At 37.8% G+C, this 25,922-nt stretch overlaps 2 protein-coding genes across 2 annotated transcripts; both read left to right on the top strand.

Moving 5' to 3' along the window:
• The first annotated feature begins 2,358 nt into the window (after positions 1-2,358).
• On the top strand, positions 2,359-9,013 carry LOC113019052 (butyrophilin subfamily 2 member A1-like). The gene is made up of 6 exons (XM_026162538.1): positions 2,359-2,603; positions 4,664-5,005; positions 5,377-5,590; positions 5,752-5,816; positions 8,140-8,259; positions 8,399-9,013. The coding sequence occupies exons 1-6, from the start codon at positions 2,552-2,554 to the stop codon at positions 8,929-8,931; spliced, it is 1,326 nt and encodes a 441-aa protein (XP_026018323.1). The 5' UTR covers positions 2,359-2,551; the 3' UTR covers positions 8,932-9,013.
• Positions 9,014-11,932: 2,919 nt separating this feature from the next.
• On the top strand, positions 11,933-16,500 carry LOC113012747 (butyrophilin subfamily 2 member A1-like). The gene is made up of 6 exons (XM_026153068.1): positions 11,933-12,056; positions 13,768-14,106; positions 14,409-14,622; positions 14,841-14,905; positions 15,083-15,196; positions 15,445-16,500. The coding sequence occupies exons 1-6, from the start codon at positions 11,951-11,953 to the stop codon at positions 15,861-15,863; spliced, it is 1,257 nt and encodes a 418-aa protein (XP_026008853.1). The 5' UTR covers positions 11,933-11,950; the 3' UTR covers positions 15,864-16,500.
• Positions 16,501-25,922: the final 9,422 nt, after the last annotated feature.

The following is a 25,922-nucleotide window of genomic DNA, read 5'->3' as shown; positions in this document are numbered from 1 at the left end:
AAGTTCCTGAGCACCTTGGAGGGCAGTTGGAAGTCTCTCAAGCGTCTGAGGTGGTAGAGACGCTGTCGGGCCTTTTTCCGTGTTTAATTATTAAAAGTACCAAATGAACAATTATAATTCCGATACTGACGTGATAAAACTGTGGGGTTGTATACTGTCAATGCAGAGTGAAATGATCTTGTGGAAACAGCAACTTTGCTTTTAATGGCATTCTGAAGTCAGTGAAAGAGTGGGTCATACATGGACAATTTCAATGGACCATTACTTTGAAAGGCAAATTGACTTGATATCACCGTGATAGTGTGCACTGTCGATCTTGAGTGAAATTATCCCGTGGAAACAGCAATTTTCATTTTTAAAACATTCTGAAATAATTGAAAGAGTATATCACATATGGACAAATTTGATGGGCCATTAATTTGAAAGGCAAAATCAGACCAACATGAAATTTACATGGTTTTACTGTCGGGTTGGATACTGTTGATCTAAAGTGGAATTATCCTGTGGAAACAGCATCTTTCAATTTAAGAGCATTTTGAAATTGTTAAAAGAGTAGGTGAAAAGGCTTTTATTTTGGAAAGCAAAATCATAATGACTGGAAATTGACATGGTAACATCGTGAGGTTGTATACTGTTGATCTAAAGTAGAATTATCCTGTGGAAACAGGAATTTTCCATTTTAGAGCATTCTGAAATCACTGAAAGTTAAGTGAATTATGGGCATTTTCAACAGGCCATTATTTTTGGAAGGCAAAATCAGAATTACTTGAAATTGACATGGTAACATTGTGAGGTTGTATACTGTTGATCTAAAGTGAAATTATCCTGTGGAAACAGCAATTTTCATTTTTAGAGCATTGTGAAATCTTTAAAAGAGTAGGTCGTATCTTGGCAATTTGAAAAGTCTTTTATTTTGGAAGGCAAAATCTGACTGATTTGATATTGATATGGTATCACTGTGGGGTTGTATACTGTTGATCTAAAGTGGAATTAGCCTGTGGAAACAGCAATATTCTATTTAAGAGCATTTTGAAATCGTTCCAAGAGTAAGTCAGATATGGGCAATTTTAAAAGACTTTTATTTTGGAAGGCAAAATCAGAATGACTTGATATTGATATTGTATCACTGTGGGGCTGTATACTGTTGATCTAAAGTGAAATTATCCTGTGGAGACAGGATTTTTTTCTATTTAGAGCATTTCAAAATCGTTACAAAAGTAAGTCATATATGGGCAATTTCAATGGGCCATTACTTTGGAAAGTGAAATCAGACTGACTTGATATCGACATGGTATCACTGTGGGGCTTTATACTGTAAATACAGAGTGGAATTATCCTGTGGAAACAGGAATTTTCCATTTTAGAGCATTTTGAAATCACTGAAATTTAGGTCAATTGTGGACAATTTGAAAAGGCTTTTACTTTGGAAGGCAAAATCAGAATGACTTGATATTGATATGGTATCACTGTGGGGCTGTATACTGTTGATCTAAAGTGGAATTACCCTGTGGAAACAGGAATTTTCCATTTTAGAGCATTTTGAAATCACTGAAAGGTAGGTCAATTATGGACAATTTGAAAAGTATTTTATTTTGGAAGGCATAATAACAGAATGACTTGATACTGATATGGTATCACTGTGGGGTTGTATACTGTTGATCTAAAGTGGAATTACCCTGTGGAAACAGGAATTTTCCATTTTAGAGCATTTTGAAATCACTGAAAGGTAGGTCAATTATGGACAATTTGAAAAGTATTTTATTTTGGAAGGCATAATAACAGAATGACTTGATACTGATATGGTATCACTGTGGGGCTGTATACTGTTGATCTAAAGTGGAATTACCCTGTGGAAACAAGAGTTTTTCATTTTAGAGCATTTTGAATCGTTAGAAGATTAAGTCAAATATCGACAATTTCAAAGGGCCATTACTATGAAAGGCAAAATCAGACTGACTTGATATTGATATGGTATTACTGTGAAAAAGACTGTGGTTGGAAAGTGTTAATATAAAGTTCAAATAGTATTTGGAAATACGACTTTTGCTTTTAAGAGCATTATGAAGTCATTGAAAGAGTAGTTCAAAAATGAAGATTCACAGGGCTTTTACTTTGAAATCCAAAATAAGATGGCCTTGATAGTGACAGGGCACAATTAGGGTACAAGGCTGTGTCATATAGATCTAACATTAGAGTTTGTAAAAAAAAAAGAAAAAAAAAAAGAAGCCTAAATGATATGTTATTATGTTCTTAACATATCTGTTAATTCACTCGAAGTTGGCTTTTCTTTTGAAATCCGGTTTCCACATCCATTCCCGTAATACTTTGAATACACAGGGAACGTAAAACAAACTGGAGGCTGGCTTGACTGCAAGTCTCGAATTGGAGGCTGGCTTGACACCAGTTTCCTTTTTTGCCAAACTGTAGTTCGTCATTTTGTTTCAGGCTCTTCCCCGGAGAGGATGTACGAAAGAGTTTAAGAAAGTTTGGGACCTTTTTTCCTTTTTAAAACCCCGTGGATCCAGTGGGTCACTTTTTCTGTGTTTCATCCATGAGTATCTCTGTGCTCCTGCTGCTCGTCGCCGCACACTCTTCTTGCACAGGTAGGATTTGGATAAAGGCGACCGTACAAGAGTGTTTCGGGTGTAGATGGCTTTTCCACGCTCCAGTTTCCAAACCAGGCATTAATATATTTGTTATAAAAGCTGCCGGGGACGATCTCCGTGCAGCAGCTGCTCGGTCAAAACGAGCCCGTTCAGGAAGCAGAGGTTGTCTGAATAGTCAGGTTTTAAAGGTTTCTTCGTACTTCAGTTGATTCACGGAAAGCGTAGGCTTTTATTGAGGCGTGACAAAGTAACTTTACAGAAGCGCAAGAAAAAGGAGTGTAAAAAAAAAAAAAGAGGGGGGGGGGGGGGGGGGGGTAAGGACAAAAAAATAATCTCCTGATTTGTCTGTGAGAAAAAAGAAAAAAAAGACAATTTATAAGAACATAAAACATCCCATAATTGCGAGACTACAGCGCTATGTTTCGAAAAGGGAAGTCGGTATATCTGAGAAACAGAGATAACGATCTTAATGCGTTTAAAAGCGACGACTGTGAAGTCGGGCTTCAAGGCTTTAAAAGTGTGTCCCTGCTGGTTCTGTGTTAATGCTGCTAACATGAGTGTGATCTTCGGTCATCTATTATGTGCTAAAGGCGTCGACTTCAGTGAGCAGATGTTTGCATTTGTCGAAAGAATTAAAAGGTAAAAACAGGAAGTGGGTTTTGCTTCGATGAGTGGCAGTGAGTGTTTCACGTCGCCGTGGGGAAATTGTGGCCCACTCACCTTTGGCGTCTTGCTTTAATCCCGTCAGACTGGAGGGTTTCCCAGCATGGACAGCTGTTTAAGGTCATCATAAACGCTTTTTTGCAGTTCTGGCTGCCAAGTGTGAAACCTATTAAGATAAGAAAAGAAAAGAAAAGATAAGATAGTAAATCTTTATTAGTCACAGAGATTGGACAAATATAATAAGAACATAAACTTAAATATGTGATTGAATATAGATTAGCATAATCTTAGGACAATGACACCATGGAAACAATATAGAAAAACATTGTACTGTCTTGTACTGTAGGTATGTGACTGCTCTGGTTTGTGTGGGCGTGTGCAGAACAGTTAGACTGTGTTTGCTCTGAATGTTGACTAACAGTTAAAGTCGTGATCTACCAAAGCTCAACATATGTTTGTTGCTGAAACTTCCAAAAGCAGCTTCAGTGACAGATTCTCACTGCCCGAGTTTTATCCTTTAGATTTCAGGGACAAGTTCACAGGATGTTTAGAGTATATCAGTGGCATGTTTGGTAAACACACCTCCCCCTTCCTATTAAATGTGGCCCATCATATTATTCATGTTGCATCCCGTAATCGTCTTTCAATTCTGTTGAAGAAGTTGAAGGTAGCTGGAAATGTTTGTCTCTGCTCAGCTTGTGATCGTGCTGTGCAGACAGACTTGTATAACCCCAGAGAATTCAGCAGTTTCACAAGGACAAAAGTGCAGAAGTAGTCGACATCAAACAGACATAAATTTACTTTCAGAAGTATTCTCATTGCACATGTGCATGACCTTTTATGTTGCTTTAACAATGTACAAGCCAGAAAAAAAACAACCCTTGAAAGATCATTTCCATATCCTTTCTTTCTAATACAGATATGTGTTTAGAGCAGATTGGTGATTTCTTATCTGTAGGGACCCTACTAGCAGATTTGTAGTCCCTCTTTTTGTTAAAAATGTTAAAAAGGGTTTACTATTCTGAGCTTTATCTTCATGGTTTGGTTATTGAAGTCTTTTAGCACCTTTCCACACAAAATATCCCTTATTTGAAGCATCTTTATCTATTATAGTCAGTTTTCTTCAACATCAAACAGAGCCAAGCTGAAAAACTGCCTAAAACCGAGTGTTTAGCAGCATCTGAAGCCACAGGCATTACTCATGCATGCACATGCCCTATATGTATGAGTAATCTGTTGTCCTCTGGGTTTCTAACAAGAAGCTGCACCCTATAAATGTGCTTACTTTGTGTGATGAGTAACTATATTGTTGCTACACAGATAAAATGTGTTAGAACTCTTTTCAAAACACAGTCATGACCTACTCACTGTTTTATGCCTTTTTCTCTTCACAGGAACAGCGACCTCAGCAAACAATGTACCAAAGATCGTAGCCTCTGCAGGTGAAACTGTCCTCCTGCCCTGCAGCACCACTGCTAGCGACGATGTACCAGCAGTAGAGTGGAGTAGGGAGGGTTTACCTCCAGATATTGCCTTCCTGTACCGAGATGGATGTGAGACCTTCGAGATGAAGAATCCAGTCTTTCGGTACAGAACAAACCTCATCAGGGATGAACTTCACCATGGAAACCTGTCAATGGTGATGTCCAACGTGCAGCGAAATGACAGTGGAAAATACCAGTGTGCGATTGTTAGGAACCCGAAAACAGTCATCGCAAGAGTGGAGCTGTTTGTAGGTACGTCCACTCAAAGATTAGAGCTGCATTTTATCCCCCTAAAGTAATTTTCTTCACTTTGTAAGTCTGCACGCACCTCACGTTTTGGTTTATGTTTCTTTAAATAACCTGAGGAGTGCATTTCACAGATTTCGTTCTTTATTCCAAGCAGCAGTAACTGTCTGCAGGGACCGTTTCTGCAGACAGAGGGCATTTTCACCCACATCATTTGTGACAAAGGTTCTCTTGGGTTCAAATGCAGATTCTTTAGTCATGTATCTCTATCTTAAAGCTCGGATGAGATTTCCTAATTGTTTCTCACAGTTTTCTATGGACATTTGAACTGAAATGTTAGTCATAGACAACAGCCTGAATAATGAATATTTTTGCAGGTGCTGTTTCTGAGCCGAAACTCTCGGTTGTTCCAGATGTGGGAGGTGGACTGACTCTGCAGTGTGAGGCCAGGTGTTGGTTTCCTGAGCCTACGATTAGATTTCTTGATGCTCAGGGAAATGAAATCAGCGCTGAAGACCCAAAGAGAGATAAAGAGTCTTTGGGATGCTTCACCGTCAAAAGAAGAGTCACTCTGCAGACTGCTACCAACAGGTTTCATTACAGTATTAATACTCAAACTTAAAGTGGCTCAATCTGGGTCATTTAGTTAAACTAAGTGGGATATGTTTTCAGAATATTTTCTGTGTGCACACTTTCTTCTTTTTCTAGAATAGCAAAGGAATAAATCCTAAATATGTGTCTTTTGATCACAGGGTCACCTGCAGAGTTCACCAGCCTGAGGTAAACCAGACCAGGGACTCAGAGATTTACATATCAGGTACACCAGAACTTTAACAAACATCTGGATGAATAAATAATTGTTATTTAAATTAGATTTAGACTTAGATTAAAAACAGTAACTTCTCAGTAAATAACAATCAAATTTAACAATATTTTGGATGTTAAAAAACAAACGTGTTGTTAGTATATCTTCTAACATCGCATTACTCCTGCAGTTCAATGTATATGGGCTACAGATAAGCAATCATTCTACATATTTATTTTAATATTTCTAAAGTTATTTAAATACAACCGGAGATGAACAACAGCATGACATGTTACATTTTGTGATTATTTATTTAACAGAAGATGCATAAGCAACGTGAAACCACATACAGCCCATGAATCAGTAGTTTTGAAAACACCTTGGGAGTGATAACTTGGTGTAATTGCTTTTTGCGTAACTTTATCAGTGTCTCACAATGTTTTGGGGGAGTTTTGGTCCACTCTTCTTCACTACATTGTGTCAGTTGCTCCTGTCTCACCACTAGGGATGGGTATTGATAAGATTTTCACGATTCCGATTCCATTTTCAATTCTGTTTAACGATTCGATTCTTTATCGATTCTTTTTTAAAAAAGAGAACACTAAGGTCGATTAGCTTAGAACTTTGTTTTATATCTTCTCTTTGAACAAGATAGAAATTTAGGAGTAACACGGCCTTACAAACCCAACAGTGAGATCTTAAGAGATCCAGCCTACGGCTCTTCAATGGGGTGTCAAAGGGAGAAAAAACATTGTAAATGTAAAATAATAAATTAAATATTCTTCTGTAGCAATAACAAAGTATAACATAAATTATTCTATAGCAATTACACAAGAATATCCAGTAATGTCTCTGCCTACAATTAAACACATTCACTTTAAATCAGGGCATCTGCTGTGGCAAATGGGTGCAAGCCTTTGACCACAAACTTAGTCACAGCTCGGTGACATTCGTCTATCCTGGCCTGAAAGGAGACGCTACCGGTAGACTGCAGCGAGAACTGCCAGCATCTGATCCAGACTCTGTCTGTCTCATCATGGTCACCTAAATGCACAGTAATGGCAGGTTTTGTAATAAGGCAGATCGCGCTAACATAATATGCACTGTTAGTTGATTATTTACCTGCTGCATTAACGGGAGAGGACGTGCAAACGTTACCGCTGCTGCTGGGTTGAGATTCACGAGTCCGGAGCGGAATTAAAAACACGACATTCATTTAAGGTCATCGCGTGTTTTGTGAGCAAATGCTTTTACATATTCGTAGTGTTTCCTCCCTTAAATGAAATATCTACTTTGCAAGTATTGCAAGTTGCCCTGTTGTCATCCGTTCTCGTAAAGTAAAACCAAAGTTTTGAGCGTTTGAGCCGCCATGTTTCCTGCCAGGTAAATGACGCTCCGCAACGTGGTGACATCATTCGGGGCGACTGGAATCGATAAGGGAATCATTTGCAAAAATGTCAAACAATTCCAAGGAATTGAAACAGTGGGAACCGGTTCTCAACAAGAACCGGGTTTCGATACCCATCCCTACTCACCACAGCATTTGAGTCAGTTTGGTTTGTGGACTTTGACTGGACCATTACAACGTCTTTTTCAGCCATTCTGTTGTAGATCTGCTGCTGTGTTGGGGACCATTATCCCGTTGTATGACCCAAATTATACCAACTGAACCTTGGGGTGAATTTGCAGGGACATTTACTCCTGTTAGACTGGCAGCTGTCCTGAACTTTTTCCATTTGTCAATAATCTTTTGCACTGTCGAACTATGGACTTCAGGCTATTTGCAAATGGCCTTGTAACCTATGCCAGATTAATGATCAACAACAGTTGCCTCTATAAGCTCATTGCTGGAGTCCTTTTTTTTTTTGCGCATTGATCTGACCTTGGGGTGAATTTGCTGGGATGTCTGCTCGAGGCAGAGTTGTTGCATTGTGTTAGCACACACTTGAATGCTCCAGACCTGCAGACTTTTATTGCTCGTGATCAATTAATCAAGTGCGTTTGATCAGCTGCAGCTGGCTGCTTACCCTCTTAATTCCTATGAAGGCATTAAGGGTGTACTTTGGTTTCCCACAGACTGCTTTTGCATTTTGTCTTATTTTTGTTAAATAAATAAAGACACGTTTTGTAATTAAATTATTTTCAAACTGTATGGCCCAGATCATATTTTTATATTTATATTACTATGCGTTGATATGTAAACCTTAGTGGTAACATTTCAGTTAAAAGCAGCTTAGAAAACAAACTATGGAGATAATCTTCTCGTGTAATGAGTTTTATTTTATCCCATTGTTTGTGCTTGATCTTATTTTTTTTTTTTTTAAAATCATTTCAGATGAATGCATGAAATCCTCCACTCGAATCATCGCAACTGCTGTGGTGACGACCATCATGGTGCACACAGTAATCTGTGTTTTTACTTTGCTCTTTTTAGTCCAGAGAGGTTACTTGTCTGGTAAGTCAGTTTTTTTTGGCTCTATGTTTAACTGTTACTAAGTATTTTTTCATTCACTAACTTTTGTCTTTGTTGTAAGATCAGTGACCGTCAGGAGTGAAAGAAGTGCTAACTGTATATTTTTTTTGTGTTCATACAGTGGGACGACAAAAATCGAGCTTGGAGAAAGACGAGATCAAGCGATTAACTAAAGAGCTGAACGACCTCAAATCCAGGCAGAGTCCAGCACAACAGTCCAGCCAGTCCTCAAATAACCCTAGATCCTCACCAGGCACCTCTGAATGTGGCATCCCACCCCCACCAAAGTCTCCCTACCAAAGCAAGCCCCTTAAGCCAGCATCCTTAGCCAACGGCAGCCATCCAAAATCTGGCACCTTACCCCAGACTAAGGACTCAAAACCTGTTGCGTTAAGACAAAATCCAGCACGCAGCCCACAGATGAGAAGAAGCAGTTATGGCGGCAGTTCTGCTGTCTCAATAACTAATGATGCTGTGTCATTCACTCCTCTAGATTCAAAAGAAAAGCCTTTTCCCCGTTCAACTAGTCTGTCTGTGAAACGGACTCATGGAGTCATTCCAAGGTCTCCACGCAGGAATACTCTCTCAGGCATTTCTAACAACCCATACGGTGTCCTGGCAGATTTATCCGAAGATGAAAATCTGATTGGATAAAGAGTGATAACTAAATGTGATCAGGCAGGTTTAAAAATTGTATGAAATAATAATAATAATAATAATAATAATAATAATAATGGATTGGATTTATATAGCGCTTTTCAAGGCACCCAAAGCGCTTTACAATACCACTATCCATTCACTCTCAAATTCATACACTAAATGAAACATCTCAGGTTAGTGACTGAATCTTAGTAAAAGCTGTCAGTTAGATGGAAGTTTGGGTGGTTTGGAAAAAAAAAAGGAAAAGTAACGTATGTGTACAAAATTCTTCCCACTGAGCCTCTAAAGCCGGCTGAATCATCAGCTTCGAGCAGCTAAGATCTCCGTAGCAGATTACCCTAAATCTTTGCAGCTTGAGAGTGATCCATATTGTAATAGCTGTTACACAAGGCTGCCTATAAGAAAGGTTTTAGTGTAATCTATTTATAAAATAGAAACTTGCAATAAGTTGTTGACCACTACTATTCCTGCAAGATGCTGACATTCAGTCACAGTATTTGGGTCAGATTGACCCTCATTTACTAGTTTATTAACAGCATATAGACACAAATCTGTTGTGTGTTTTATCCCCATTCCCATATAGTTTGTTCATACTTTATGAACAAATAAAGGCAAGCACTGCCAACATTTAAAATTAATACTATTTTACCACTACTACTATTTTTCTTTTACTTGAGCCACAGTGAATGTCTCAGTTCAATGCAATTCATTTTTATATTTATGTAGTACAAAATCACAGCAACAGATTGCTTTAAGGTGCTTTATATTGTAAAGATCCTACAATAATATGAAAGTGTGAATTCTATTCAGAGCCTCTGTTACTTCAGCCTTACTGCTTTTCCATCACTCTGGTGGAAAGCACAGATGCTTTAAGTGTTTACTTTTAACTCTTGGGACTTTGTTGCCGGGAATTAAATTCTTGTTGTTTCGCACTTTTCTCTTTAATGTGATGTTTATAAATGATGTCATTTTGCATTTGTGTTCCATTACAGAGATTCGACTGGTGGGGTTTTGTACAGTTTCATGGTATAAAAGTTACATTTGTTAAAAAATTGATCATGCTGCAGTCTTTGTGCATTAAATGAGACTAAATAAAACCAGAGTGCTTCCTGTCTTTGAGCAGTATATTATTGAAAACTTTGCAAGCTGCAGATTGAAAAGTTTGAAGTTTTATTATATTTATAGGAACAAACACTTGATCATCTTTGATCCAGTAAGAATTGAGGTTTTGCCACATTTAGTGTTATCAAATAAGGATGCTTTTTTGTTTTATTTGTAAACATTTATTTTTACACTGTTCAAAAAATCAAAAGGACACTTTTTAAATTGATATTAGCATCATGTCAGAAAATGAATTTACGGCACCTTACTAAAGGCAGTAGTAATAAGGTAACAATAACATCTCTCTTTCTATGACCCTACATCAAAAAGTCCTCAGTGGACATTAAAGCTGGACCTCAGTGGCATTTTGGACACTAAGCAGCTATTGTCAGTAGATGTCAGGCTGACACTGAGGGCAAGAAAGACACACACTCACATTCAAACATACTCTACACACTAACATGATACACATTGTTATTTGGTTGAAATATTAACCCTTTGTGTTGTGAATTAACTGCTTATATTATTTAAACCTGGCCATTCTCTGTGTGTGCAAACTAACATTGTTTTAGTTGTTTTACACAACACAACCTTAACCATGAATACAATAATTTTAAGAAATCAACATTAACTGCATCTGTTTAATTAGCTGACAGAGAAATGTGTGAGAGAGAAAAGTGGTGTCACATTTCTCCAAGTTGACTTTTATTAGCAGGTGCTGGGTTTGAATCCTCCATGAAGCTGACAGTTGTTTTTAATCTATAAAGCATATTTATATGCTCATGCCTGACTGCTGAGAGGAGCTAAAAATAAACACTTTATAATTACAAAGTTGCAATATTTTCACAATACTTTCCTGCTGTTTAAATAATTTTAATATAAATTTACCTGTTACCTGCCGATATAATCAAACACATGAATCTTAATTAATTTATGTTGATTTATGAAACACATAAAAGAGTCTTCCTTACCTCCTTTGGGATGAAAAAATCACATAAAAACACAACTTAATGTCCCACTTTCCCCACTAACACTACCTTTTTTTGTTAAAATCCTTTGACTTGTTTTTGAGCCTTGTAAATGATGAAATTTGCTCCATAAGCCTGAAATATGTTGACAGCTTTGGTTGTGTGTGCTGTACTTTGCAGTTTCTTATTTCAGTTTCACTCGCTCAGTTTCCCTGTATTGTTTTATAGCAGTGATTTACCTCAGAGTCAGACTCATGGTTTGCACAGGGCTTTGCCCGTGAGTTCAATTAAAGCCTCACACTATAAGTTCAAGCTGCTGATAGCAGAACAGCTGCACTGGTATAACGTTAATGAGATTGACTCAATAATTGTTTTCTGGAATAATAGAAAATGTATCATGTTCATAAGCCAGTTAAAATGTGGACATCTCCTGCAGTCGCAGCACACTGGTCGACAAAAGATGTGCAAACTATAAGAAACTCTGACCTTAACACTGACCTATAAATCATTCAAGTGTTATAAGGCTCCAAAATCAAGAGATGAACCAGCGTTTAAACAGAAAGCAGACAGAAATACCGAAAGCACTTAGGTGTTAAAAAAGTTGCGTGTATGACTGTGTGAATGGATGAATGAGTCATATTGTTCTATATAAAGCCTCCGAGTGGTCAGGTATAGTAGAAAAGCGCTATACCATCCGGCATTACTAAGCTACTTTCAAATTAATGATTATTAATGAGCTTATAATAGATGATGTAAGGAAACCTACCTGTATAAGAAGAAGTACTTTGATTGTTGTCTACTAAGCGCTATAAATGTGTAAAATTATCAGACAGCATGATGAAATTATGGCTCTGATCCCGCCTTCTTCTCTTTTTACGACTTGAACTACAACAGTCGAAACTGTTCCACTTCGTCTGTGTCGACCTGCTCTCTGAAGAGGAACCATGGACGAAGTCATCAAAGTTTGTTTTGATGCCTGTTTGAACAGGTTGCTGTGGTTTGTCCGCCTGCTCCTGCTCGCCGCTGTCCTGTCCTCATCTTGTTGTACAGGTGAGATTTATGGATTTGTGTTTTCAGCGAGTCACTTTACAAATGTTAACACAGAGTCGCTGTAAAAGTGCGTATCTGTCTACCTTTAATGCCTTTGCTAAAGTTTCTGTATTATTCTCTATCGAAGTTCTGACGATAAAAGCAGGATGTTCGGCACGTGGAGACTATTTGTTTACATTTTGAGGAAACAAGCTCAAAATCTGTGTGTCAGTCATTTAAAGAGCTTCTCTGTGTTTAAACTTGAAACGCTGAGCGATATTATCAAATGTTTCTCACAATCTGAATGTTGCAGTTCATTTCTACGTTTAGGGGAAGTTCATTTTGACCGACATGACTCGACTAAATTGACACCCAGTTCCTCAATTCTTATTTCAAGTTGAAGTTCACTCACTTCCAAAGGTTATTTTTGGATCATTTCTGTTGTAGAGCACCGACTGCAGTCAGCAGGGAAATCACACTGCTGCTGATGTTTGTGTGCAAACAGCAAATGACCACAGTTTCCAAAATAAAGCGATTTACTGTGACATCAATGTGCGCAATGTGTGACACCCGTACAGTAAAAAAAATTCAGAGTACTTTTTGTGTACGTTTATCGGTGATTTTGCTGTCACGGTTGCAGCAGAGATTAACAGTGTGGTTTTGTGCTAAAAAATGTGTTTTTAATGTGTTTTCTTTATAACTGTCCCTCAGTTTTATTGCAAAGTTTCCTACAAATGTTTGTTCTGCATTTATTTGACTCACGTTATGCAGGAAGTTTAAGAATCTGCCTCACATGACAGGATTTCCTTTGTTGCGCATGCTATAAAAAAGGCAACAAAACAAAAATTGAAGTAAATTTACTACTTGCACGTACACAGAAATGTTTCAGTGTATTTGTGCATGACGTTTTACCTGCCTGGAACTGTGAGTCTCCTGCTGGAAAAATTATTTTGACATTTTGTCAGATTTTTCGTTTGACGTTATGCAGGGATAAACTATCCACAGAGACTGCAACTGTCTCCTTCTTATTTCAGACAAAACAGACACCTTATCTTAAAGACACCACATCACACTAACAGATTAACATCGCTCTCAGACATGTGGTTCGTCAGATATTTAAAGCAGAATGAGGAGGCAGCGCGTTCAGCTTTCAGACCGCCCTTCTGTGGAACCAGCTCCCAGTTTCTTCCACTCTAAAGCACCTTTAGCTGTTGTAATTTCTCGCTATATACAGGCTGAAAACATGTTTTTCTTATATGGTAAAGTTGGGCATGTAAATGTGCAGTCTGTGGGGACTGACACACTTTTGTAACCAGCATTAATTTGCCACAATAGCGACAGTAGGCTGCATTTCTGCGCTGGCCTCGTTTTTCAGCCACAGAGACTCCTGCTTGGGTAATCTGTGGTGAAGAGGTTAGCTATTACAAATATATAAATGAAATTACACATAAGGCTCATCACTGACCTACAACACAGTCTGTGCGTATTTTAGAGTCTCAGTTTCCACAAACAGAAGAAAACTTCAGATTTGTTGGACTATATTGTATCGTGAGAATAAACACTTGTGATGAGACCTGATATTTGTATGAATGCTTTCTGAGCAAGTTTTAAAGCATAAAGCAATAATGAGGTTGCTGCTGCACACACACAAACATTTTTTTTAGTAGACTCAGTTCTTTGAATAAACACAGTAATTAGTTCCTCCGTGTTTTGTTATTTCTATTATCCACAGGAAAACCCTCAGCGATTGTCGTACCAAAGATCGTGGCCTTTGCAGGTGAAACTGTCCTCCTGCCCTGCAACATCACCCCAAGTGGAGACGTCCCAACAGTGGAATGGACTAAGGAGAGTTCACTTCCAGATATTGCCTTCCTGTACCGAGATGGGTGTGAAACCTTTGAGATGAAGAATCCAGTGTTTCGGTACCGAACAAACCTCATCAGGCACGAACTTCACAACGGAAACCTGTCAATGGTGATATCCAACCTGCAGATAAGCGACAGTGGAAAATACCACTGTGCGATTATCAGGAAGAAGAAAAAAGTAATCACAACACTGGAGCTGTTTGTAGGTACGTCCACTCAAAGATCAGAGCTGCATTTAATCTCTTTAATGATATCTATCTATCTATCTATCTATCTATCTATCTATCTATCTATCTATCTATCTATCTATCTATCTATCTATCTATCTATCTATCTATCTATCTATCTATCTATCTATCTATCTATCTATCTATCTATCTATCTATCTATCTATCTATCTATCTATCTATCTATCTATCTATCTATCTATCTATCTATCTATCTATCTATCTATCTATCTGGTTGGAAAGTGCAAAGGCTACAATGTGAATATTTAATATTTTTGCAGGTGCCGTTTCTGAGCCGAAACTCTCAGTTGTTCCTGGTGTTGGAGGTGGACTGACTCTGCAATGTGAAGCTAAGTGCTGGTTCCCTGAGCCTAAGATTACATTTCTTGACAATCAGGGAAATGAGATCAGTGCCGAAGACCCAAAGAGAGATGAAGAGTCTTCACGATGCTTCACGGTCAAAGGAAGAGTGTCCCTGCAGACTGCTACCAACAGGTTTAATATCAAATTAAAACTTACCACAAGTTTATATTCTGAATGATGTGTTGGAGAATTTTTATCTTGATCATTTAGTTTGTTTATTTCAAAAAAAGTTGTACTTGTAAATATACATTGATTAGTGTGTAATTGCATCTTTCAACAGATGCCTTCTCACGCTAACCCCACTGGTGCACATTTTGAATAAGATGTAAATGTGTGTGTTTTGGTCCCAGGGTCACCTGCAGGGTCCACCAGCTGGAGATACATCAGACGAGGGACTCAGAGATTTACCTGCCAGGTAGCTTTAATCAAACACCTGGATTAGCTGTGTCTATGCTTCACTATCCATTAGCTATTCAGACACACAACATTTATTGAGTAAAATGTGCTGATAAAGCAGCTATGAAATTATGCAGGTTCCTCCTCTTTTATCGAAATGCTTTTTCAGGTTCAATCTCTTTTTTTGTCATTACAGATGGATACCAGGGATCCTTCATTGTAACCATTGTAATTACAGTTTTAACCACCTTAACAGCCACTGTCATCTGTTCATGTATTGTGCATTTAGTGAAGAAACACAGCTGCCCTGGTAAGTCAGTTTCTAGGCGTTATTTTTAAAACTGCTAATTCAGTTCAATGAATCATCAAACAAGTGAAGGAAAAGCAAAACAAATAATAAAAAATAAAAGGAAAAAATATACATATGGTAAGAAGCACCTGGATTTTAGCCTGAATTTAGGTTGGCTTTGTCATAACAGTTTGTGTGTGTAATAAGAACAATGAAATGTCAGGAATGAAACAGATGCTAATTATTTTTGTTTTTTTGTGTTCATACAGTGAGAAGACAAAAACGGAGTCTCGATAATCATGGTACGAATGATGAAAGGCAGAGTCCGGTCATCCAGACAAGGGACTGTACAAATGACTCCAAATCCTCATCAAGCATCTCAAATCCCACGATCCCGCCCTCTCCAAAGTCTCATCACAACAACGACAACCCCAGACCAGAGGCCTTGACAACATCTGTCAGCTCCTCACAGACCACAGAAGAAGATTCATCACATCTGGACACCAGCGGCGAGATGAAAAGAAACAGTGATAACAGCAGTTCACTTCCAGTGTTGTCCATTCCGCATGAGCGTCTTCGCCGTTCGTCCACTCGTCGGTCTGTTAGAGGCAGTATACGTGTTCAGCACAGAAACATCATCTCTGAAGACTCAGAGCCGCTGATGGAGATCGGTCCTGAAACTAAATGAGGAACGTTTCATAATCAGACAAATGAAACTGTCAGTTAGGTGGGAGTTGACCTCTAAGTATAAACTGATTTGTCATTTATTTCAGGACGCCATCCAAGTGAGTTTCATAGAACAGCATTGCATTTTATAAACATACCAACGTTTTAAATACGTATTTGATAGTTTTTGTTTTGAAATACAGTCAAAGTTGTCATTTTAATGTGCTGACCCAATATCTGCTTTTCTTGATTATCATCGTAGGTAGTAATACGGTTTTATAAGAGAGGCACCTCAATTCAAACTTTATCCACATTCATTTTGTGTAATATATTGGGATATGTATTTATTAGAGCTTTGCTGTAATCTTTTTTGAGTTTTGTAATTATTGTATTATGTAATAGTGCTGTTTTAACTTGCTGGTTACTGTTCTTGGAACAGCTGCAACCACACGATTTGCATTATTTTCACCTGGATTGCTGTGCATGTGAGTATGAAGCTGGCTGAGCTCCAGCCAAAGTAAAACTCCGACACGGACAGCAGTGACAGTGAAAACCACGTCATGTATCATGTAACTGTTTGTGACATTCTGATATAAACACACACACCTATAAAACAAACTGTAATGTTAAGAACAATAAAAGTTGTTCTTGTGAATCTACAGCTGTCGATTAATTCTGGTTAAAGCAAGTTTTCTTCAGTATTCACTTAATGCAGTCATATTTGAATTCATATCAAACGATTCAAGGTAAAAATGAACTATTTGTAGCCAGTTCAGTTTTCTTCTTTTTCCAAAACCTCAGAAAGAAATGGGCTAAATATTCCTCACATTGCAGCAGAGTAAAAGTAAGTAAAACAAATGAAGGTTTTGGAGTGGTCTATCATCTGGGCTTAAATGTGACTGGATTACAGAGATAATCGTGCAATTCTGGAAGAAGCTGCTGCTTTTCCTCTGTGTATGGAAAACTCCTTTAGAAAGCCTGTTGTAAGGCTGATGTTAAATGTTGATGTTGTTGTTGATGCTGATGTTAAATTAAAGTACAATTGCTGTTTGTTAATAGTAAACAATGATAAAAAATTTAAGTAGCTTTGACATCATATGCAAAGCACACAGAGTAGCAAAGTGTGATGGTGAGTTACTGAAAAAAGTTTCTGTTAAAAACCATGGCAAAGGTTTAACGTGAGTTTTTAAAGAAACAAGGTATCATTTTTATATCTTTTAATTTTTTACATGGTACATTTTTTTCTGTAGTCTACTGAGGATTTTGTGGTATTTACTGTGAAAGGTTAAATTTGTGGGTTTTATAGGAAGTGTCAGGTGATGTGAGAATTTAAGGAAAGCGAATGCAACTGCTTTTTGTTTTTTCCAGATGTCTTCCCATAATCGTCTCTCATTTCTGCTGAAACAGTTTAAAATTAACTGTAAATGTTTTTTTCTGCTCAGCTTGTGACGCGTGCTGTGCACAGAGTTCAGGAAATTTGTTTCACAAGGACAAAAAGGATTTACAAAATTGCACAAGTTCATGGTAATGAAATAGAAGTAAATCTACTTAGTACGTGTATGGAAGTATTTTACAGCATTTCTGCACGACTTTCTACACCACTTGAACTACTTACAGTTATTTTTTTTTAACTATTATACTTTACAAAGCAGTGCAATTAAAACTTTTGAAAGATATTAATTCCACAGCAGTGTGTCCATAGCAGAGTGGTTTCTTAAATATGGGCCCTTTGCTGAATTTCATCCTTTATTTTTTAGTTAAAACATTAAAACAGACCTACTATACTCATTTCAGCCTCCATGTTTCGATTCTTGGAGTCTCCTACAGTAGTTTTGCATGATGCCCACTTCAAAAATATTCCTTCATTTTTAGCTTTTCTTGATCAATTTTAGCCAATTTTCTTCTGATTGGCAGGCTGGTGGGGCTTTTCCTCACAGCCACAGCTGTGTGCCTGACCATGTTAGGAAGATCCCTTTTCTTTGACGTCATACAAAGAGAACTGAGTGTTTACAGCAGACTTTTGGATCACAGAGATTATTAATCTGACATTTTGTGTTGTCTTAGGTTAGAATAAGGGGTACAGTGATTTGCAGTTATTTTCATTTCAATACATTTTGAAAGCACAGAAATAAGTAACAATAATGTAAATAACGTAATGTAACAATAATGCAGCTTAAAAAAACCGTTCACTTTGAACCAGCATAGATTTGTTTGTTTTCTAAACACTTAAATTAAAATATATTAAATACATGTCTTTTGTTCCTACTGAGTCACACCTAATAAAACATTAATGTGCTGTCATGTTTGCTGCTTTGAGTCTGTATTATCTAAATTTTAGCAGTTAACTGCAGGCCTACTTGTTGTTCCTAGAGTATTTAAAAGTAGAATGGGAGGGAGATCCTTCAGTTTTCAGGCCCCTCTTCTGTGGAACCAGCTTCCAGTTTGGATTCGGGAGACAGACACTATCTCTACTTTTAAGATTAGGCTTAAAACTTTCCTTTTTGCTAAAGCATATAGTTAGGGCTGGACCAGGTGATCCTGAATCCTCCCTTAGTTATGCTGCAATAGACGTAGGCTGCCGGGGGATTCCCATGATGCATTGAATTTTTCCTTTCCAGTCAGCTTTCTCACTCACTATGTATTAACAGACCTCTCTGTATGGAATCATATCTGTTATTAACCTCTGTCTCTCTTCCACAGCATGTCTTTATCCTGTCTTCCTTCTCTCACCCCAACCGGTCGCAGCAGATGGCCCCGCCCCTCCCTGAGCCTGGTTCTGCTGGAAGTTTCTTCCTGTTAAAAGGGAGTTTCCTTGCTTGCTTGCCTGCTTGCTCATAGGGGGTCATATGATTGTTGGGTTTTTCTCTGTATCTATGAAGCGCCTTGAGGCGACTTTTGTTGTGATTTGGCGCTATATAAATAAAATTGAATTGAATTGAACAAGCCCAACATGACAAAATTTGCCACATCTAGTTTAACCCCTACTAACATTTGTTTATGCTGTTAATCACAGGTGAGCAGATCATCCTGTGTGGGCCAAAAAGCAACAATACAGACAGTTCACCTCACTATCGCTGTCACTGATCAAAAATGAGCTTTTCTGACTGATTCAGATGTGAGACCATTGAGATGAAGAATCCAGTCTTTTGGTAACCTTTGTGCTCAAATTGAATAGTTTATAATTAAAGAAGTTATGAGAGAGTATGAACCATCATCAGTGGTCCTCCAACTGCACAACCAGTAAGAATGTAACAAAAAATCAGAACAGAAAAATGAAGCAACAGATTTCTGTCCCTATAAGTTATAAGTAAATAAATAAGTAAATGTTATAAGTAAAGCCAGCTGTCTGTAGACAAATGCTAAACTGTTTCTTTGTGGACATTTTCACCCACATCATTCGTAAAGCGTGTGTAATGTAATGTTTTGTATAAACATTTGACCTGAAATGTTGGTTGAAAAGTTCAAAGACCACAACGTGAATAATTAATAGTTATGTATCTCTCTCGTAAAGCTCAGATGAGGTTTCCTAATCGTTTCCCACAGTTTTCTATGAACATTTGAACTGAGATGTTGGTCACAGACAACAGCCTGAAAAATTCTTACTTTTGCAGGTGCTGTTTCTGAGCCAAAACTCTCAGTTGTTCCAGATGTGGGAGGAGGACTGACTCTGCAGTGTGAGGCTACAGTGGGGCAAAAAAGTATTTAGTCAGCCACCGATTGTGCAAGTTCCCCCACTTAAAATGATAACAGAGGTCAGTAATTTGCACCAGAGGTACACTTCAACTGTGAGAGACAGAATGTGGAAAAAAAATCCATGAATCCACATGGTAGGATTTGTAAAGAATTTATTCGTAAATCAGGGTGGAAAATAAGTATTTGGTCAATAACAAAAATACAACTCAATACTTTGTAACATAACCTTTGTTGGCAATAACAGAGGTCAAATGTTTACTATAGGTCTTTACCAGGTTTGCACACACAGTAGCTGGTATTTTGGCCCATTCCTCCATGCAGATCTTCTCGAGAGCAGTGATGTTTTGGGGCTGTCGCCGAGCAACACGGACTTTCAACTCCCGCCACAGATTTTCTATGGGGTTGAGGTCTGGAGACTGGCTAGGCCACTCCAGGACTTTCAAATGCTTCTTACGGAGCCACTCCTTTGTTGCCCAGGCGGTGTGTTTTGGATCATTGTCATGTTGGAAGACCCAGCCTCGTTTCATCTTCAAAGTTCTCACTGATGGAAGGAGGTTTTGGCTCAAAATCTCACGATACATGGCCCCATTCATTCTGTCCTTAACACGGATCAGTCGTCCTGTCCCCTTGGCAGAAAAACAGCCCCATAGCATGATGTTTCCACCCCCATGCTTCACAGTAGGTATGGTGTTCTTGGGATGCAACTCAGTATTCTTCTTCCTCCAAACACGACGAGTTGAGTTTATACCAAAAAGTTCTACTTTGGTTTCATCTGACCACATGACATTCTCCCAATCCTCTGCTGTATCATCCATGTGCTCTCTGGCAAACTTCAGACGGGCCTGGACATGCACTGGCTTCAGCAGCGGAACACGTCTGGCACTGCGGGATTTGATTCCCTGCCGTTGTAGTGTGTTACTGATGGTGACCTTTGTTACTTTGGTCCCAGCTCTCTGCAGGTCATTCACCAGGTCCCCCCGTGTGGTTCTGGGATCTTTGCTCACCGTTCTCATGATCATTTTGACCCCACGGGATGAGATCTTGCGTGGAGCCCCAGATCGTGGGAGATTATCAGTGGTCTTGTATGTCTTCCATTTTCTGATGATTGCTCCCACAGTTGATTTTTTCACACCAAGCTGCTTGCCTATTGTAGATTCACTCTTCCCAGTCTGGTGCAGGTCTACAATACTTTTCCTGGTGTCCTTCGAAAGCTCTTTGGTCTTGGCCATGGCGGAGTTTGGAGTCTGACTGTTTGAGGCTGTGGACAGGTGTCTTTTATACAGATGATGAGTTCAAACAGGTGCCATTCATACAGGTAACGAGTGGGGGACAGAAAAGCTTCTTACAGAAGACGTTACAGGTCTGTGAGAGCCAGAGATTTTCCTTGTTTGAGGTGACCAAATACTTATTTTCCACCCTGATTTACGAATAAATTCTTTACAAATCCTACCTTGTGAATTCATGGATTTTTTTTTCACATTCTGTCTCTCACAGTTGAAGTGTACCTCTGGTGCAAATTACTGACCTCTGTCATCATTTTAAGTGGGGGAACTTGCACAATCGGTGGCTGACTAAATACTTTTTTGCCCCACTGTAAGTGTTGGTTCCCTGAGCCTCTGATTACATTTCTTGACAATCAAGGAAGTGAAATTAGTGCTGAAGACCCAAGGAGAAGTGAGGAATCTCCAGGGTGTCTCACAATCACAAGAAGAGTGACTCTGCAGACTGCTACAAAAAGGTTTCATATTATTTTAATATTTAAAGTTTCAGATCTTAGTTCTGGTTTTATGTGGTTCATTTACCTCAGTTGGGTGGGATTGTGTTGTTAAATTATCATCAGTGTACAGAGAGCTTTAATTTTCCAGGACAAAACTATGTGAATAAAACTAAAAGGTGCTTCTTTCGATCACAGAGTCACCTGCAGAGTCCACCATCCGGAGATAACCCAGACCAGGAACTCAGAAATGTACATACCAGGTACACCAGCACTTTAACACACCTGGATCAGCTGAACTACATAAAACACATATTTTTGTCTATTGTTTACATCCATCTAGCTTTTCTAAAAAAACACTGCAAACTGTACATGTATATGAAAACTGTTTAAAATGTAATTAATTTTAATCTAAGATTTGCTAATTACTGTGTTCTTTAATGTCACTTCTGTTTTAAATGTAAACTTTTACAACATGGAAGTTACGTCACCTGTTTGTGTCATTTTTGCAAAATTTTATTATCCTAATCTTCAAATGTTGAGTTTCAGGTGAAAGCCTGAGATCCTGCACTGACATCCTTCGCTGTTGTCGTGAGGATCTTTGTAACAGCAGTCATTGCCTTTTTAGTCAAGAAATGTCAGCGTTATGGTAAGTCTGTTTTTTTAATAATGTGTTTTAAAATTAATTATTTAACTGATTATTTGGCCATCAGAATGTAAATATTAAAAAAACAAAAAACAAAACAGATCTGTTGCAATTATCTCCGTCAAGGAGGTTGTGTTTCTGGTAATGTTTGTGTGCTTTTCTTTCTGTCTGTAAACATAGTAGCTTGAAAAGTTTCTAATGAATTCTGATTAAGCTTTGCAGGCGTCATGTTAACAATCTATTCAAATTCAGCTAACATCCACCAAGTGTTCAAGGTCAACTTAATGATTTATTGGTCAAAAAAGCTGCGTGATTTAGAAACCACAATTCTTACGAGTGTGGTGTCTATTACCAATGTACAGAAAGCGATTTAAAATAATATTCCTTGGACATATAAAGACTGATATAGGTCAAAAAACTTAAACTTTCATGAAATTGATTTGCCTGAATTTCTACTGCCTTAGTTTGCATTGGCAACATGTACGAAATGATATTAGGATATTGAAAACATCACATTGACCTCTGACCTCACTTTTACATTTCACATCAGCTTTTCGTTCAAACTGTAAGGACACAAAGATATATGTTATATCTTTAAAGAACATATTGTCAAGAGAAAGACAATGAACTGCCCATTAAGTGACAAATATACTGACATGTAATATTATATAATGAGCTCGGGTTAGTTACACATCAGTACATATTGTCAAACATCTACTACTACATAATGTCTGCCCTTCTTACAACCTTAAAGTGAATACTGCTGACATTGTGAGCTGACCTGGTGGAGGTTTGCAGAGATTCTTTTAGTTATTTGCTGGACTGGGTTTGTGTTTTCACTCTATAAGAATGTTAAATGTAGCAATAATGTGGACATCTCAGGATACACCAGATCGTTGTGAGGCAGTTTGTACTGACTAATTTGACACAAAATCAAACCTCTTTTTACATTTAACTTTCTTATTTTTACAAGGACTGTATAGCTACAGTAAGTTCTCAATCAAAACCTCTTCACACTAAAAATCTTTACAATAAACAAATGCAGCAAAGTGCAGACAACAGAGAAAATATATAATTCATACACTAAGAGCAGTAGTGGTAGTTTAGCCAGGACTATCACAAACATATTTGACATTAATTTAGGTATTAGAATAAGGAAATGGGATGTGGTGTGTTGCAAAGTGGCTTGCAGAAGAAGCAGGCCGGGTAAAAGAGCTTAAAAATGTGCTGTAAACAAGATTGACCAATTTGATTAGATAAGTGATCATTTGTTGTAGCCTGGCAGTGACAGCAGGTGATGGTCCTGGATTTTGAGTTAATTTGGCCTGAATTTGTGGCCTGCCTAATCTAATGCTCAGTCTAAATATATTAATTTAAATTATATTTGTGTGTGTGTGTATGTCTGCACTGATCGATAGAATGGTCAAGATTTAAGAAAAAATTGCCAAACAAGTGATTTTTTATTCACTTTTTGTGTTCATACAGTGAGAAGACAAAAATCAGGCCTTGAGAAAGATAAGATGAGTTGTGTTCAACAGTCTAGCCAGCCCTCGGGATCATCACAAAGCACCCCAAACCCTGTTATCCCACCCCCAGCAAAGTCTCCCCACACCATCAGCCACCTGAAACCGGAGGCTTCAAACCAACAGAAACCATCCAATCAGCTTAACACAGACCAGGTATTCCACACCTGCCGTTTCAGGACAAAATCCAACATCTGGCACGCAGATAAAAAGAAACAGCTGTGACACTTCTGCTTTTTCAGCAAAGAATCGTGCTGTGTCATTCAGAAGTCCTTCAGATTCAAAAGAAAGAAAACATCTTCCTGTTCAAAAAGCATGCGTGTGTCCTGGTCTGGTGCAGGTGGTGCACATGCGCCTCAGCGCAGCAACACCTTCGCTGACAGGTCTAAACTGCACTACAGTACCCTGATAGATTCATCTGATGTCCGGGGACATCAATAACACATCAATATAATAGTATTAGAATTTAGTAGCAGTAGTAGTTATAATAATGATAGTATCAAAAGTTAATAAAATTATTAATGCCACTACATAAAAATACTTCTGAGAAAAATTATAATCCCAAGATGTGAAATGATTCAGTGCAAGAAACAGGTCTGTGACATGCTTTATTTTCTTTATGGATTCATCTTATGATTTTTTTGTTTGGTTTTTTTTTTGCTTGTCAAATTATTTCAAGAGTTTCCCAGTCATAACAAATCTCATGCAAAATGACAGATTACTAAAAAAAAACTTGGGAAGAGCAGCTAAAGATGAAAATGCGCTTTTTCCCCACATGAAAAGGTTTCTTTTTTAATTTCATTCTCTTTTGGATACTACATCAGTCAGTTTCATGGGAAACCTTACACTTTTACAAATAATTTTATCTTTCATTTGTATGTGTATAATGTGTAAAGTAACATACTTGAAGTTGTGTCTCAATATTTTTATTGCTTTTGATTATTCTGATATTGGAATAATACAAAAATATGAAAGACAAAACACCTTTCATTTTAAGCTTCTTTTAGTTGTATGCATATTGTATGTCCTATCCTTCAGACACTTTAAACTGAGTGTATGTTGACTTTTCCATTTGTATAAAAAAATGAATCAACTTTTTTTTTCTTCCAAACTTAATTTAAAAATCCCATTACAGAGTCACAGCCCTTATCTACCCCAGAATTTTCCAGGGGTTGCACAAATAAATGGAAAAGAGACAAAATGAAACCATTCCTTTCCTCCTTACAGGAGCCATGGTGGTTTGAAGGAAGCTTCAGTGCTAAATTGATTTCATTCATCTGTAACCCAGAGGTTTTGAAATGAAGTTTTGTGGAAATATTTAAGCATCTGTCGATCTAAGCATATGCAAATAAGAACACCGATCCATCACATTAACATCATGTGAAATAAAGAAAGCACATTATACTTCCACCTTTGCTGCTGCTGTGTTCTCCTATACAGGTCAACTTTTCTATTAAGGCTTGTTTTTGGTCCATGTTTGTCTTCTTATAATATCTCTACTGCTGGACTTTCTGTCTATGTCTATAATTTCTTGGAGACTTAACTGGTCATGAAAAGACAAAGCTGTTAATAAATGAATAAATCCTGTTGAAACTGTTTTTTTCCAGCATATTTAAACGAGCAAACATTTTATCTTTGACTCATGTCCCAGTTTTTAATCCCTGTTCAGCGACGATGCCAGACTAGTGGTAACTGCTAGTTTAATGTCAATGGGCTCAACTTACAAGACTGTACATGTTTCATAGGACGCAGAACCAACATAACAAGCTTGTTTCCACCACTGATCAAAAACAACAACAGCAAAAAAAGGAAATTTTGTTTCATAGATGACATTTCTTATCACAAGCTTCCATAGGCATAGACAAAACATATAAGAGGGAGAAATTTCTTCTCTGCTCTGGACTCTATTCAAAAAGACGAGCCTTGTCTTTGAAAAATGGGGTCAGTGCCTGCCAATGCTTATAAAGATATAAATGTAGGCATACACTTCAGTCCACTGACAAAGGAGAGGAACTGTAATGTTAGGTGACAGTAAGTTTTGCAGAGACTTATGTCAGCATTTGATTGCGTCAGACAGACGAGTAACTTCGCAGACAGCCAGATTACTCGGAGTTCATGAACTGTAAAAAAAACTGCATAATATTTTCACATCCATTAGAAAAAAATTATTTTATTGTTATTGGGAGAGAGACAGAGTGAAGTAACAAACTCAGAAACCAGCGAACGACAAAGGTGGCACCGCTGATTAATAGGATTTTTAAACAGTTTCACATTTGCATCAGAGGAAGAGGATTTAGGAGAAAATTATTATGGTTTCATGTTTAAATTTTTATTTTGAAACGATATTAGGCTGTTTTAAACATACAACACTTATTACAGTAAAACTGATGTTTTACCTCATCCAGTGTCCCTCTGTTTTGTTCCAACCTATGAGTAACTTTTCATGCTGAAAATGATTCACTGTGTGCGATTAACAGGAAACAGCCATCGTATTTTCTCGAAACC

Source organism: Astatotilapia calliptera, chromosome 3 (genome assembly GCF_900246225.1).
Source record: "Astatotilapia calliptera chromosome 3, fAstCal1.2, whole genome shotgun sequence".
NCBI classification, from domain to species: domain Eukaryota; kingdom Metazoa; phylum Chordata; class Actinopteri; order Cichliformes; family Cichlidae; genus Astatotilapia; species Astatotilapia calliptera.
This window is presented reverse-complemented; position numbering and strand designations above follow the sequence as displayed.

Coding starts and splice junctions, on each gene's coding strand:
- LOC113019052 (XM_026162538.1), top strand. CDS start 2,552: ATGAGTATCTCTGTGCTCCTGCTGCTCGTCGCCGCACACTCTTCTTGC. Junction 5,591..5,751: donor CTGCAGACTGCTACCAACAG/GTTTCATTACAG, acceptor TTTTGATCACAG/GGTCACCTGCAGAGTTCACC. Junction 5,817..8,139: donor CTCAGAGATTTACATATCAG/GTACACCAGAAC, acceptor AAATCATTTCAG/ATGAATGCATGAAATCCTCC.
- LOC113012747 (XM_026153068.1), top strand. CDS start 11,951: ATGGACGAAGTCATCAAAGTTTGTTTTGATGCCTGTTTGAACAGGTTG. Junction 12,057..13,767: donor GTCCTCATCTTGTTGTACAG/GTGAGATTTATG, acceptor TATTATCCACAG/GAAAACCCTCAGCGATTGTC. Junction 14,906..15,082: donor CTCAGAGATTTACCTGCCAG/GTAGCTTTAATC, acceptor TTGTCATTACAG/ATGGATACCAGGGATCCTTC.